Source organism: Macaca fascicularis, chromosome 15 (assembly GCF_037993035.2).
Source record: "Macaca fascicularis isolate 582-1 chromosome 15, T2T-MFA8v1.1".
In the NCBI taxonomy this organism is placed as follows: domain Eukaryota; kingdom Metazoa; phylum Chordata; class Mammalia; order Primates; family Cercopithecidae; genus Macaca; species Macaca fascicularis.
This window is the reverse complement of record NC_088389.1, coordinates 16302501-16315627: the sequence shown is the minus strand read 5'-3', so window position 1 is coordinate 16315627 and position 13127 is coordinate 16302501. Positions and strand designations below refer to the sequence as shown.

The 13127-nt window shown below is 49.2% G+C and overlaps 2 protein-coding genes across 3 annotated transcripts in view; one reads left to right on the top strand and one right to left on the bottom strand.

Moving 5' to 3' along the window:
- STXBP1 (syntaxin binding protein 1) overlaps positions 1–4306 on the top strand; it is an 80346-nt gene extending 76040 nt beyond the window's left edge. For both annotated transcript variants that reach the window (XM_005582167.4, XM_005582166.4), the window contains one exon: positions 2387–4306. In XM_005582167.4, the coding sequence (XP_005582224.1) occupies positions 2387–2469 (83 nt within the window). In that variant the 3' untranslated portion in view covers positions 2470–4306. The remainder of the gene's footprint in view (positions 1–2386) is intronic.
- Positions 4307–5537: 1231 nt separating this feature from the next.
- The window catches only part of PTRH1 (peptidyl-tRNA hydrolase 1 homolog), a 22319-nt gene continuing 14729 nt past the window's right edge, over positions 5538–13127 (bottom strand). The window contains exon 3 of the mRNA XM_065530983.2: positions 5538–6444. Coding sequence (XP_065387055.1) covers positions 5993–6444 — 452 coding nt within the window. The 3' untranslated portion in view covers positions 5538–5992. The remainder of the gene's footprint in view (positions 6445–13127) is intronic.

Here is a 13127-nt window from a genome sequence, read left to right as displayed (position 1 = left end):
AATGATTGGACCAGCTAGCCTGCAAGAACACTTTCGGTTTTCAGATTCTGTCCGCATAGAAAGAAGGATTTTGTCCCATCAGAGCTTGCTGTGTCTGGCCCACAGCTTTGAAAACATGTACACAGTCATGTGGATGGGCGTCAATTTAGTTTTTAGAGACCACTGTTTACATTTCATAATCTTCCAGTTATAGGGACTAAATAGGACCCTCAAAGCAATAGAGCCCACTTGCTGCTCTATTCTGGAAAACCAATATGGTCAGTCATCTGTGGATTCAAAATGAGAACGTGTGTAAAATGTGGATTATGGACTCACTCAGCTTAATTTGCAGTGTTTATAGTGGTGAGAAGCTTGACCAATTTATTAAAACAATACGGACGATTGAGTGTGAAGAACTGGCTTTCTGATGGTCAGCATTTACACCAGCTAGTCTGGTTCCCTTAAGGAAACTACACAGGTGAAGTCCTAGGCCCATGCCTGTTGCCGAGGCTTCACTGATTGTCTCCAGTACTCAGTCCTAGAATTGTTCTTCAGTCAAGACTGGGAGCAGTGAATGGTCAGTGATTAGATAATATGAGAGACTTCTAGTGCATGAATTCCCTAACCTCTGTCTGGTCTCCCCCACATCCCAGATTGACATATCAGCAGAGACAGGGAGGACTTGGGAATCAGCATCTGATCAGAGGAACTCCTTCAGATGCAGCCTCTAAGATGAGTCTGCCCTGTTATTTCCTGGAGTCATTTGGATGGCTAAGGAGGGCCTCGGGGACGTTTTCTCTGGCACATGCGCTCCTTGCTGTTGCCTTTAACGAGGAAGCTCCCAAGCGAATCCCCACACTCTGCAGGACAGGCCGTCTTTCAGCATTTGGACACGTGGGCTACATGGAGTTGCAATTTGGAGGCCCCCCATCCTGGCAATGGTTCACTCTTCAGAGTCTGGGGCAAGCCTTGTAATGTGCGTCCTTTCTCCTCATTTGTACATCAGCCTTTGGCCTCTTTTAGGACAAGCAGGAGGAGTGGTAAGGTCACAGAAATGAGTGGACTTCAGGGGAAAGGAGTGCTATAAAGAAGCCCAGGGACACACTCCTGAAACCTGCATCACATTTGCTGAAAGAGCCTCGGGTCTGCAGAATAATGAGTCAGCTTTCCAGCACAGGGCCCCTGCAGGCCGCAGGCACAGGGCGTCCATCTGAGGACAAGTTCCTTGCTCAGCCAGGAGTGGGCAGCTGGGGCCTGAACTGCAGAGAAAGGGATGTTGGAAGAACAGAGAGGGCTTTCCAAGTTTCTGCTAGTCTGGAGTGACCAGGAAGGGCTGCAGTTCCAGCAGTCTTGGGTCAGCTGAGCGAGTAGTCAGTGGTCAAATGCATAGGGACCCTGGTATTGGAGTCATGCCCAATGAGCCAGCCAAAGCCTTCTTTTGCCTGCCCTTGAGGTGGAAATCTGGCATCCAGTGGTTTCTGCTCCCCTGCTCCCATGAAGGCCCATTCCTTTGCCACGTCTCCAGGGAGGCACATTTTCAAGTACGGGTCTCTTTTGTTCCGTTCTTCTCTCCCACCAGGACCTTTCTTTGAAGCGCACTGCTGCATGCGTGCGGGCCTCATGCTCACCCACACACCACCCCGGTCACCTCTCTTCTGTTTAAGTCCATGTCCAAACCACACGACCCATGCATCTTTTTTTACTGCACTTACTAGATCTCTCTCTCTCTCCTTATGAAAAAGACTTTCATTTATTTTTATTTTTATTTTTGCAGTAGAAGTATATCTAATTCCATTAGCTTAAATTTTTGCAAGCATTTCTAATCTCTTACAATACGCGGTCTCTGCAAGGTAAGGCCTCAGGTCCCCTGGCCCTTTCCCTCTCACACCTGAGGTCCCACCCACCAGGGCAGTACCAACTGGCTGGCTCCCAGAGGTCAGTGGATTCTCCCAGGGGGCTTTGCCTGTCAGCATCCTCTCCCAGGCACCATGCTTTCCACACATGGTCCCCTTACCAACTCTGGCCCCATTTTCAACCTTTCCCCCTTGCCATGTTTGGAATTTCTCTCCCGGCTTCACTTGGAGTTTAAGAGTGAATTAGAAATGCAGCTGCCCATCACCTGCAGATGGCTCTGCACCCTGATGGCGAGGCGGCTCGTTCCTTGGTGCAGCCTGGGACCCTGCCTGAGCCAGAGGATGTGTTTTGTTTATCCACAGCCCCCGAATATCTCCCAGGCCTATTGCAACGGGACCCCAACCCCAACCCCCGCTCCCCTCCCTGCTTCCACTAGACCCAGACGAGGGTGGGGGAGGGGGGTGGGTGCAGATCTGGCAGTCGAGAGGCGCAGGAAAGGAAAAGTGTTAGAAACCAGAACTGGCAAGCTCACTGTCTTCTCTGCCTCCTCCAGGATCCACGCACATCCTCACCCCACAGAAACTGCTGGACACGCTGAAGAAACTGAATAAAACAGATGAAGAAATAAGCAGTTAAAAAAATAAGTCGCCCCTCCAAACACGCCCCATCCCACAGCGGTCCACAGCGTCCCACCACCGCCCGCCTCAGTTCTTTGCGTCCGTTGCCTCCCCAGCCCTGCACGCCCTGGCCGGCACTGTTGCCGCTGCGTTCTCGTGTTCAGTGATGCCCTCTTCTTGTTTGAAACAAAAGAAAATAATGCATTGTGTTTTTTTAAAAGAGTATCTTACATATGTATCCGGAAAGGAGAAGTTCATGTGCAGTTGGTGTGCAGCAGGAGAAGTTTCTGGACTGTTAGGATGAATGGACGCCTCCTCCCCGTTATTTAAGATTTGTGACCTTGTACATAACCCTGGGTGACATGTGCACATTGCTTGGGTATGGAACGGTAGAAATTTGGGTGTTTTTAAAACCTTGTTTGGGGTTGTTCCTGTCCTCGTTGAGAATCATAGAGATGTCTGTGTTCTTGGAGTATTTCACACTGAGGACTAATCTGTTATCTTCATTCCAGTCTCTACCCCTCAGGGCCTGCTCTCATCCAAATAACCTGGGAGGTGACAATCGGGACATCTCAGGAGGTCCGAGGTGGAACAGACCTCTTTGCCTTTCCCAGTGTCTCAGGCCCCCAGTGGTGTGGCTGTGGGTGGAGGCTGGGGTGTCTGCACGAAGCCAGGCCAGCGTCTTCCTCCACAGCCCGTAACTGCCTCCTCCCCGGCCTGTGTCCACAGTGCGGGGATCCTGAGGGAAGTCCTCCAGTCTAAGTCACAGTGCCCCGACAGGTGAGAAGCAAACTCCCGCTGGGAGCCTCCATCTCTTTGGAAAAACAGTCCGGAGCCTGTGGCCCAGGCCCTTCTGTCCCCAGGCATCACCCCAACAGCTCATTTTCCCTAGTCAGCCTTCGTTCAAGGGTCAGGAATGGACCAGAACAGATGGGTTCTGGAGGTGCCTGAACAGAGGGCTGGGGCTGTGGAGAAGGTTCTTGGCCCATTGGATTCACACAGACCCTGTACCCTCTCGGCAAGAATCTTCAGTCAGATTATCCTCAGTTTCAGATACTTCATAATACCTTATTTTGTGTCGTGTGGGGTCATACGTCATCGTGTTTGTAAGAGAAGATGGTCATTTTATTCTCTGTATAAAACTTAGCTCTAAAGCAGAAACTAAAGCAGCAAATGCAGGAAAGGCTGTCTCGCCATCCTCAAGGCTCAGCAGCTCTCATTCTCCAGTGGTGAGCACACCATTTGTCCTGCTGCTGTTGTGAAATATAACAGTGGAAGTCACAAAAATGTCCCCTGCCCAGCCCCCTCGCCGCCCTTGACCTCCTGCAAGCCATGTGTGTATTACTCGTCTAGTGATGTCCTCGCAAAGTGCTGTACACGAGCTCGGCGCCGCCTCCACCTCCCTTTCAGAGCCTGCCCCCCGCCCTCTCCGCTCGCTGCATTGTGGTGTTCTCTTCTCAAGGCTTTGAAATCTCCCCTTGCACTGAGATTAGTCGTCAGATCTCTCCCCGTCTCCCTCCCAACTTATACGACCTGATTTCCTTAGGACAGAACCGCAGGCACCTGCTCCGGGTGTCGTACTCCCGCTGCTTGTTCTGTCCCCTCCCTCGGGCCAAACAGTGCTCATGCTTCAGGACCTTGTTTGTCAAAGATGTTGGTTTCCCTCTCTCTGTTATTTATATGAAAATAATTTATCAAAAGGATATTTTAAAAAAGCTAGTCTGTCTTGAAACTTGTTTACCCTAAAATTATCAGAATCTCAGTGTTTGAAAGTATTGAAGCACAAACATATATCATCTCTGTACCATTCTGTACTAAAGCACTTGAGTCTAATAAATAAAGAAATCAGCACCCCTTCCCGGTGTCCAGGGGCCTGTAGTCTGGCTTTCCTTTGGGCAACAGAAGGAGAAAGCTTTTACAGTGGTTCGTCACAGAGGAGGCGGCCACCCCGAGCTGTGGCATGGTCAAGTCAGGTCCCCATGGCTTGCATTAAATCTGTAGCTGCCTCGCATTGGGGACTAGCCATGGAACTTGTCTTGGGCCTCTAGCTGCAACAGGACGCTGCCTAGAGATGAGGCCATTCTTCCGTCGCGTTTCTCCTTATCTAGAATGCCTGCCTCCCTCCTTCCCTCCCTCCCTCCCTCCCTCCTTCCCTCCCTTCCTTCCTTCCTTCCTTGTTGGAATTACAGGCACCCACCACCATGTCCAGCTAATTTTTGTATTTTTAGTAGACATGGGGTTTTGCCATGTTGGTCAGGCTGGTCTTGAACTCCTGACCTCAGGTGATCTGCCCGCCTCAGCCTTAGAATGCTTTTCTAATGCAGACACTGCGGGGCTCCATCTTTGCAGATGCTCCCTCTCCAATCATGTGGCGCCTGTGTATTTAGGGCACGCAGTGAGGTCACTGCACCAGCATTACGCCTCTCCTCTGCTCCTGCTGCTGCACCGCCCACCCTACGTGTACAGTGAACTTCTCTCCAGGATGGAAGCTGGTGCGTGTCCTGCTTGTCTTGGAACCTGCTCATGACCTGAGAAGACTGTGATGAGGTGGGCCCAGCTCTCAGATGGACCCTAGGTGAGGGTTGAGGCCACACAGGAAACTCGCTAGAATGCTGGGCGCAGGGGAGTGAGACCCTTTGTAGGGACTTCTGTCTCTACCTCTTTTTCCCCATCATTCTCGTTCTGATCCTGATCTCCTTTACGGCACTGAGAAAGCTACCAACTCGACGGCAGTGGGTGGAATTTGCACCACCATAGCCTGCTATAGTCTGGTGAGACATGTCTCATACGGAGGTAACAACCATTGACTGACCATGCCAGGCCCGTCACATACTTGCCTGTTAGGCAGATCCTCTCCCATTCTACAGACGAGGAAGCTGAGGCTCAGAGAGATGCAGAAATTCAGAAAGCTCACTCCCCTGACACCCATTGTCTTGTTGTTGTTTTGAGACTGGGTCTCACTCCCTTGCCCAGGCTGGAGTGCAGTAGCCCAATCACGGCTCATTGCAGCCTTGACCTCCCGAGCTCAGGTGATCCTCCCACCTCAGCCTCTCGAGTAACTGAAACCACAGAACCACAGGCACGTGCCACCATGCCCAGCTAATTTTTGTATTTTTCTGGAGAGACAGAGTCTTATTGTGTTGCCCAGGCTGGTCTTGAACTCCTAGGCTCAAACGATTGGCCTGCCTCAGCCTCCCAAACTGCTGGGATTACAGGTGTGAGCCACTGGGGCCCCCATTATCTTTATCATTAGTTAGTTCACCAGCAAACAGGTTTTGGAACGAGATCCAAGATTGGAATTTTAAAAATTCTAAATTGTTCTAAGCCAAATTTACATTAAAGCAAAAGCAGCACTGTTTGCTGCTTCCTGGGATCATCTGTCCCTCCAAGCTCATGGGAGTGGTTTTCTAGTATCTCCCTGGTTGTTTCTGAAGTCTTCTGTCCCAGCTTTCGTCACCTCTGTCCATTCCACCCCTTCACTGCCACCCAAGAGCAAATGAGTGTGGTCCTTTAGGTTCTGGGCCAAAGCCCTGGTCCTTCTGTTACCAGCAGAGATGGAACCCACAGGCTAAAAAGTCTCCAATGGTGTTAAATATCGTTGGAGGAGCAGGGAGCTCCAAAACAACCCAAAGCACCAACTGAGCCATTCTAAAGCCACGCCTGTGAGCTGCAGCCAGGCACTGTGCCTTTCTGGAGGCCCTGGTCCAGGCTCTGGGGCTCAGCAGAGACTGCCAGGGGCCTGTACACCCGCCTCGGAATGACACCAGGCATTTGTTCCTGAGGAAGCAGAAGGCCAGAGTGGTTAGGCGCACAGACTTTAGCATCAGCACACCTGGGTTAAATCCACCCTTGGCCTCTTTCCACATGATCCTGACAGGTGACTCTGTTCCCTCCTGTACTGCCCGTGGAGGCGGGAAGCTGAGCCCAGCTCCCAGGAAACAGTGAGGGCTCAGCCATTGATGATGATGATGGTGATGATGAGTCCAAGCCAAGCCTGGGGAGGAAAGAATAAATAGTCTCATAAATTTAAAAAAGCCCAATGCTCATCAACAAGAGAACAGATAAACTGTATATTCACCCAGTGGTGAGTTTAAGGCAGTTAAAAATGCATGACACACAGTTGCATATATCCACATGAATAGATCTCAGACACTTGACAGTGAGTGAAAAGAGCACAGCATGGGAGGATACAGACAGGATGGTGCATTTATATAAAGCTTCAATGTTGCAGGCTGAAATAGAGTGAGGGTCGTGATGAACTCAGTATCCTGGAGCCTATATGAGTAAACAGCAAACTGTTCTCATAAATGCAGAATGTTGGCAAACTGACAAACTGCGTCTGCCACCCAGAAGGAATGCAGAGGGCAGTCATGCCCTAAGCACAGTTTTCTTGTGATTAGGTGCATCTGAAGCCTGTTAGCAATAATGTGAACCTGTGATCAATTAAGCAGCTGACCAGTCATTACCTCCTCCTCCCTGCTCTTTCTACCCCGTAAATACGAAGGGCTGTAGAAGCTCAGAGCTGCTGCTTTTGCTCACTAGCAGGGAGCCTTCTTCTTCCCCCGACCACTTCTTTAAAACAGTTTCTTTTAAGTTTTCATTTCTGCGTTCATCCTCCTTCATTCAGTCCCGTAGTAACCATGGCAAACCACAGCACTTCAGAACCTCATAAAAAGCACCATATATTGCTTGTGGATACATATGTTGTAAATGTGTGAAAACACATGTGGAAATAACAAATACCGAAGTCAGGATAGTGACTGGCCAGGGGGAAGGGATGGTTATTATTGTTGTCTTATATCCTCAATTTCAAATGAGCCACGGGCTTAAAAGCGCTTCACTGAATAAAAAAAAAAAAAAGTATTAATGCAATCATTCTGACTGTGGTTATATATTAAGGCCAGGCACAGTGGCTCATACCTGTAATCCCAACACTTTGGGAGGCTGAGGAGGGCGAATCACTTGAGCCCGGGAGTTTGAGACCAGCCTGGACAACATGGTGAAATCCTGTCTCTACAAAAAATTAAAAAATGACCCTGACATGGTGGCATGTGCCTGTAGTCCCAGTTACTCAGGAGGCTGAGGTGGGAGGATCACCTGAGCCCAGGAGTTCAAGGCTGCAGTGAGTTGTGATTGTGCCACTGCACTCCAGCTGGGACAACAGCAAGACCCTGTCTCTAAATAAATAAATAATACATGGCACTTATTATGTGCCAGGCACTGAGTGCTTTATATGTGACTTGCTGAATCTTCTCAACAACTCTACAAGTTAGGTGCCATTATCAGCCCTACTTACATATGGGGAAGCAAAACCACACAGAGACAAAGCAACTTGGCTAGGGCCCTCCAGTTAGTACATGGCAAAGACTAGATTTAAACACAGCCGTCTGACTACAGAGCCCTCCACTATCAGAAAAACATTATCAGCTGGGTGCGGTGGCTCAGGCCTGTTAATCCCAGCACTTTGGGAGGCCGAGGAGGGTGGATCACTTGAGGTCAGGAGTTCAAAACCAGCCTGGCCAACATGGTGAAACCCCGTCTCTACTAAAAATACAAAAAAATATTAGCTGGGCATGGTGGTGGACACCTGTAATCCCAGCTACTTGGGAAGCTGACGCAGGAGAATCACTTGACCCCGGGAGGCAGAGGTTGCAGTGAACCAAGACTGTGCCATTACACTCCAGCCTGGGGAACAGAGCGAGACTCCATTGCAAAAAAGAAAGAAAACATTCTCGGTATAAGCAGACAGTGGGATTCCAGTGTGAATACAGAGTGTGAGTCTGTATAGGCTGGAACAAATGACTCGTGAAGGATGATTTTACACAAGCAACAAAAAAGAAGAAAAAGAATGGAAATAAAGTGGTACAATAAAAATTGGATTTTCCTGGGCCAGTGAGTTATACCTGCCTAGTCCCCTGTGCATTACCTGTTATAAAAGAACATTGTCAAAGAGTGGATGAACACACTGAAATATTTTAGTTATTTCAGTTATTTCAATCAAATATTTCCATCAATTTCAAATGAAGCACAGTAACCTAGTCCATAAGCCAAGCACATTTTTCCAGACCAAGCACTAAAGAATACATTCTAGAATGAAATTGATGTATTCCATTGCTAAAGGTTGGGAAGAAACCCAAACTACAGAGACAGTGATCTGAGTTAACGCTCCTTGGAGTACAAAGTGGCACCAACTGTTGCCAAGAAGCTTGTAAAAGCAGCTACTGCTGGCCGGGTGTAGTGGCTCATGCCTGTAATTCCAGCACTCTGGGAGGTTGAGGTGGGCGGATCACCTGAGGTCAGGAGCTCAAGACCAGCCTGGCCAACATGGTGAAACCCCGTCTCTACAAAAAATATGACCTCCAGCATCCTTTGAGAAGATGACACTGTTGGCTGGTGGGGAGTGTCCGTGGCAGACTATGTAGAAGGATGCTGTCAACACTTGTGGTCCCTCTTACAACTGGGTTGAATGGTGTGGAGCAGGATTTGAGTCTCCTCCTGGTGGGAGCGCTGCCTCTTTATGAAGGGGAAGTGCTCAGATAGTGCTTGCTCTGTTTATCATTAAAATCGCGTGCTCAGATGACACCAAAAGCACAGACAAAACAAGAATAGGTAAATTGTTCTACTTCAAAATTTAAAACTACAATCAAAGGACACAATCTGCATGGTGAAAAAGGCAGTCTCAGAGTATGAAAAACTGTTTGCAAATCACATATCTGATAAGGGGCTAATATCCAGATCCAAGAACTCCTATACTCAACAACAAAAAACAATCTGACTTAAAAATGGGCAGAAGTTGGGCATGGTGGCGTGCACCTGTAGTCCTAACTACTCGGGAGGCTGAGGGGGCAGGATGGTTTGAGCCCAGGAGTTTGAGACCAGCCCAAGCAACACAGCAAGACCCCGAATCTATTTAAAAATAAATGAAATCGCCGGGCGCGGTGGCTCAAGCCTGTAATCCCAGCACTTTGGGAGGCCGAGACGGGTGGATCACGAGGTCAGGAGATCAAGACCATCCTGGCTAACACGGTGAAACCCCGTCTCTACTAAAAAATACAAAAAACTAGCCGGGCAAGGTGGCGGGCGCCTGTAGTCCCAGCTACTTGGGAGGCTGAGGCAGGAGAATGGCGTAAACCCGGGAGGCGGAGCTTGCAGTGAGCTGAGATCCGGCCACTGCACTCCAGCCTGGGCGACAGAGCCAGACTCCGTCTCCAAAATAAATAAATAAATAAATGAAATCAAAACCAGAAAAAAATGGGCAAAGGATTTGAATAGCCATTTCTCTAAATAAATTATACAAATGGCAAATAAACACACAAAAAGATGCTCAACTTCACTAATCATTAGGGAAACGCAAGTCAAAACCACAATGAAATACTACCTCATACCTATTAGAATGGCTACTAGAAAAAGAAAAAACAGGCTGGGCACGGTGGCTCATGTCTGTAATCCCACACTTTGAGAGGCCAAGGAGAGCAGATTGCGTAAGCCCAGGAGTTCACGGCCAGCCTGGACAACATAGTGAGACCTCATCTCTACAAAAAAAGTAAAAGAGCCAGGCGCAGTGGCTCACGCCTGTAATCCTAGCACTTTGGGAGGCCGAGGCGGGAGGATCACGAGGTCTGGAGATCGAGACCATCCTGGCTAACACGGTGAAACCCTGTCTCTACTAAAAATACAGAAAATTAGCCGGGCGTTGTGGCAGGCGCCCATAGTCCCAGCTACTTGGGAGGCTGAGGCAGGAGAATGGCGTGAACCTAGGAGGAGGAGCTTGCAGTGAGCCGAGATCGTGCCACTGCACTCCAGCCTGGGCGGCAGAGCGAGACTGTCTCAAAAAAAAAAAAAAAAAAGTAAAAGAAAAATTAGCCAGTCATGGTGGCACATGCCTGTAACCCCAACTACTTGGGAGGCTCGCTTGAGCCCGGGAGATCAAGGCTGCAGTGAGCCATGATTGCACCACAGCACTCCAGCCTGCGCAACAGAGACCCTGTCTCAAAAAATAAAAACGGGTGGGGCAAATTCCTACCTATTCTCTCTGAAGCACGTGTGCCCCTCCCTATGGATATAGAATCCCTGGATCTAGTGGGTAATGGTATGGGGATCCACTACCTTCTCTGTTTCTAAGAAAAAAACGACAAAAAAAGAAGGGATGGGTTAAAGGTCCTGAATTAGCCGCCCCTGGAGCTGTCTGTCCCTGTCCCAGCAGCGGCTTCCCACAAGACCAACTTTTTTTTTTTCTTTTTCTTTTTTTGAGACGGAGTCTCACCCAGGCTATAGGGCAGTGGTGTGATCTCGGCTCACTGCAACCTCTACCTCCCGGGTTCAAGCGATCCTCCTTCCTTAGCCTCCGGAGTAGCTGGGACTACAGGCTAATTTTTGTATTTTTAGTAGAGATGGGGTTTCACCATGTTTGCCAGGCTGGTCTCGAACTCATGACCTAAAGTCATCCGCCTGCCTCGGCCTCCCAAAGTGCTGGCATTATAGGTGTGAACCACCGCGCCCGGCCAAGGACAACTTCTTGGTGTTCCACAGAAGCCAAAATGCCCGGGGAACGCCCGGCGCTGCGGCAAGGGTGGGACTCCACCCGGAGCTGCCGCCAGGGCGCCTTCTGCCCCGCCGCCGGCGCTCCCCTCAACCAACGCGGAAACGACACTCTAGGCCGAGACACTGTGAGCAAGGAAAAGGCCGCCACCCGACACCGGTCACGCGGCGGATCAGACACGGCCTCGGGACTGAGCTTGGGGAGGCCGGGCTTCCGGGGCTAGTAAGCGTCTGCTAGCCGGGATGTTTAGGGATTGGTCGTCTCTGGCCCTGGAGGCGGGGTTCCTGGAGTAAGACGGTTGCCGATTGGCTGGCTTTCCCAGGCGGGGTTGTGAAGTGTTGGTCATTCTGTCTGGGTGCTGGGTTAGGCAGTAGGAATACTAAAATTGGAACCAATGACACGCAGATTGGTGAAGCGTTCCATATTTTGTCCATGTGATACCCTAAAGTAGGATGAAAGACTGTGCTGAGCAAAATAAAATGGGCTATCAGGGGGAAAAAAAAGAACTGGTTCTGGGAGTTAGCTGTTACCAGAAAAGTCTCTTCCTAGGAGAACAGGCACTGTTAATTCTGTGTTTATTGCATAATGGTTACCAGATGGGCTATGGAGTTGAGCTTGGGATTTGACTCCTGACTTCCCTGTGTGACCTGGAGAAGTTACTTAACCTCAATTTTCACATCAACATAATGGGAATAATATAAGTGCCTCCAGAGACCGAGGCGGGCGGATCACTTGAGGCCAGAAGTTCGAGGCTGGCCTTGCCAACATGGTGAAGCCCCATCTCTACTAAAAATACAAACACTAGCCGGTTGTGGTGCACTCCAGCCTGGGCAGCAGAGCAAGACTGTCTCAAAAAAATAATAAAGTCAAATAAAAATAAAGCAACTTGGAACCTGCACTTCTGCTGCTGATCAGATAATGCACTGCTCCTTCTCCGGTCTAGGAAGCTTATGTGTTAGGGTGTCTCTCTGTCCCCCTCTTGCCTGCTCCCTCCTTCTCTCAGCTGCAGCTTCTCTGGCCTTCATTAAACTTGAGTTATTTTTCTTGCCTTAGGCCCTGCGCTGTCTTTCCACCTCCCACCCACACCCCTTATGGGCAGCATCTCCTCCTCCAAGCCTAGCGCCTCCATGATGGGGGCTCTTCCTGGCTCCTCCTCGTGCTTTTGGAGCTCTCTGTACCTTTCCTCTGTCGACTAAAAATGAAATCAGCCCTTCACCGACTGAATGGAGCCCCTCTTGGCTAAGGAACCCCAGAAAAACCTTAAAAACAGTTCCCGGCCATGATGAGATGGGGGGTCAGACACGCCTCATGAGGCCCCTCCGTCTTACAGTTTAGAAACAACTGACCAGCATTCACGTTAAAATAGAAATCATAAGACTGGCAGAACAGACTCTTTATGGCAATACAGTGTCAAATTATAAACAGGACCTCGGGCCATGGCAGGTGAGGGTTAAGTCACACACTCCACACTTGCCACAAGCTTTTCTTTTTCTCTAGCAGCTAAACAAGCTCTAGATGGCCTGGAGATAAGCAATATTAAAACAATTACAATTCGCCCAGCTCCCAGAGGCTGAGGGACTGACCACCTGTTCCACCAGCCGTAACTACAGCTTTCATTGGACAAAAGGCTGATCTCAGCAACTTTCTCCAGATAAGACCATGGACTGGCTCTGGCCAGTTTACAGCGATTGTGCACTTGCATGCCCTCATTTTCTGAAAAGTCCTTTTGACGAATAGAGCCTAATTATAATATATTTAAATGTCAAGTCTCCACCCCAAAGTAAACATGGGTCGAATGGTACATGCATGTTTGTTCGATATGCATGTGTTGAACTACCTTCATGAATATTCATAGCCCCTCCTACAATCTGCTGAATATGTATGTTTGGCCAACCCATTCAGCATCAAGCTCCTACCCCAACCTCTCCTCCTATCTGTCTCTGGTCTTGGCTGGAGGCCCGCTTCCCAGCCTGTGGGATGACCACCTTGCAGGCTGTAACCTCCTCTAAAGGAGTCTCCTCTCCTTTCCCAAATTTATAAATCATGTGATTTTTTTCAAGTTAACGTATCATAGTACCAAATCACAGGTGTAATTCTGCTACTTGTGTTCACATCTGATTGACATCTTCCCCAACACA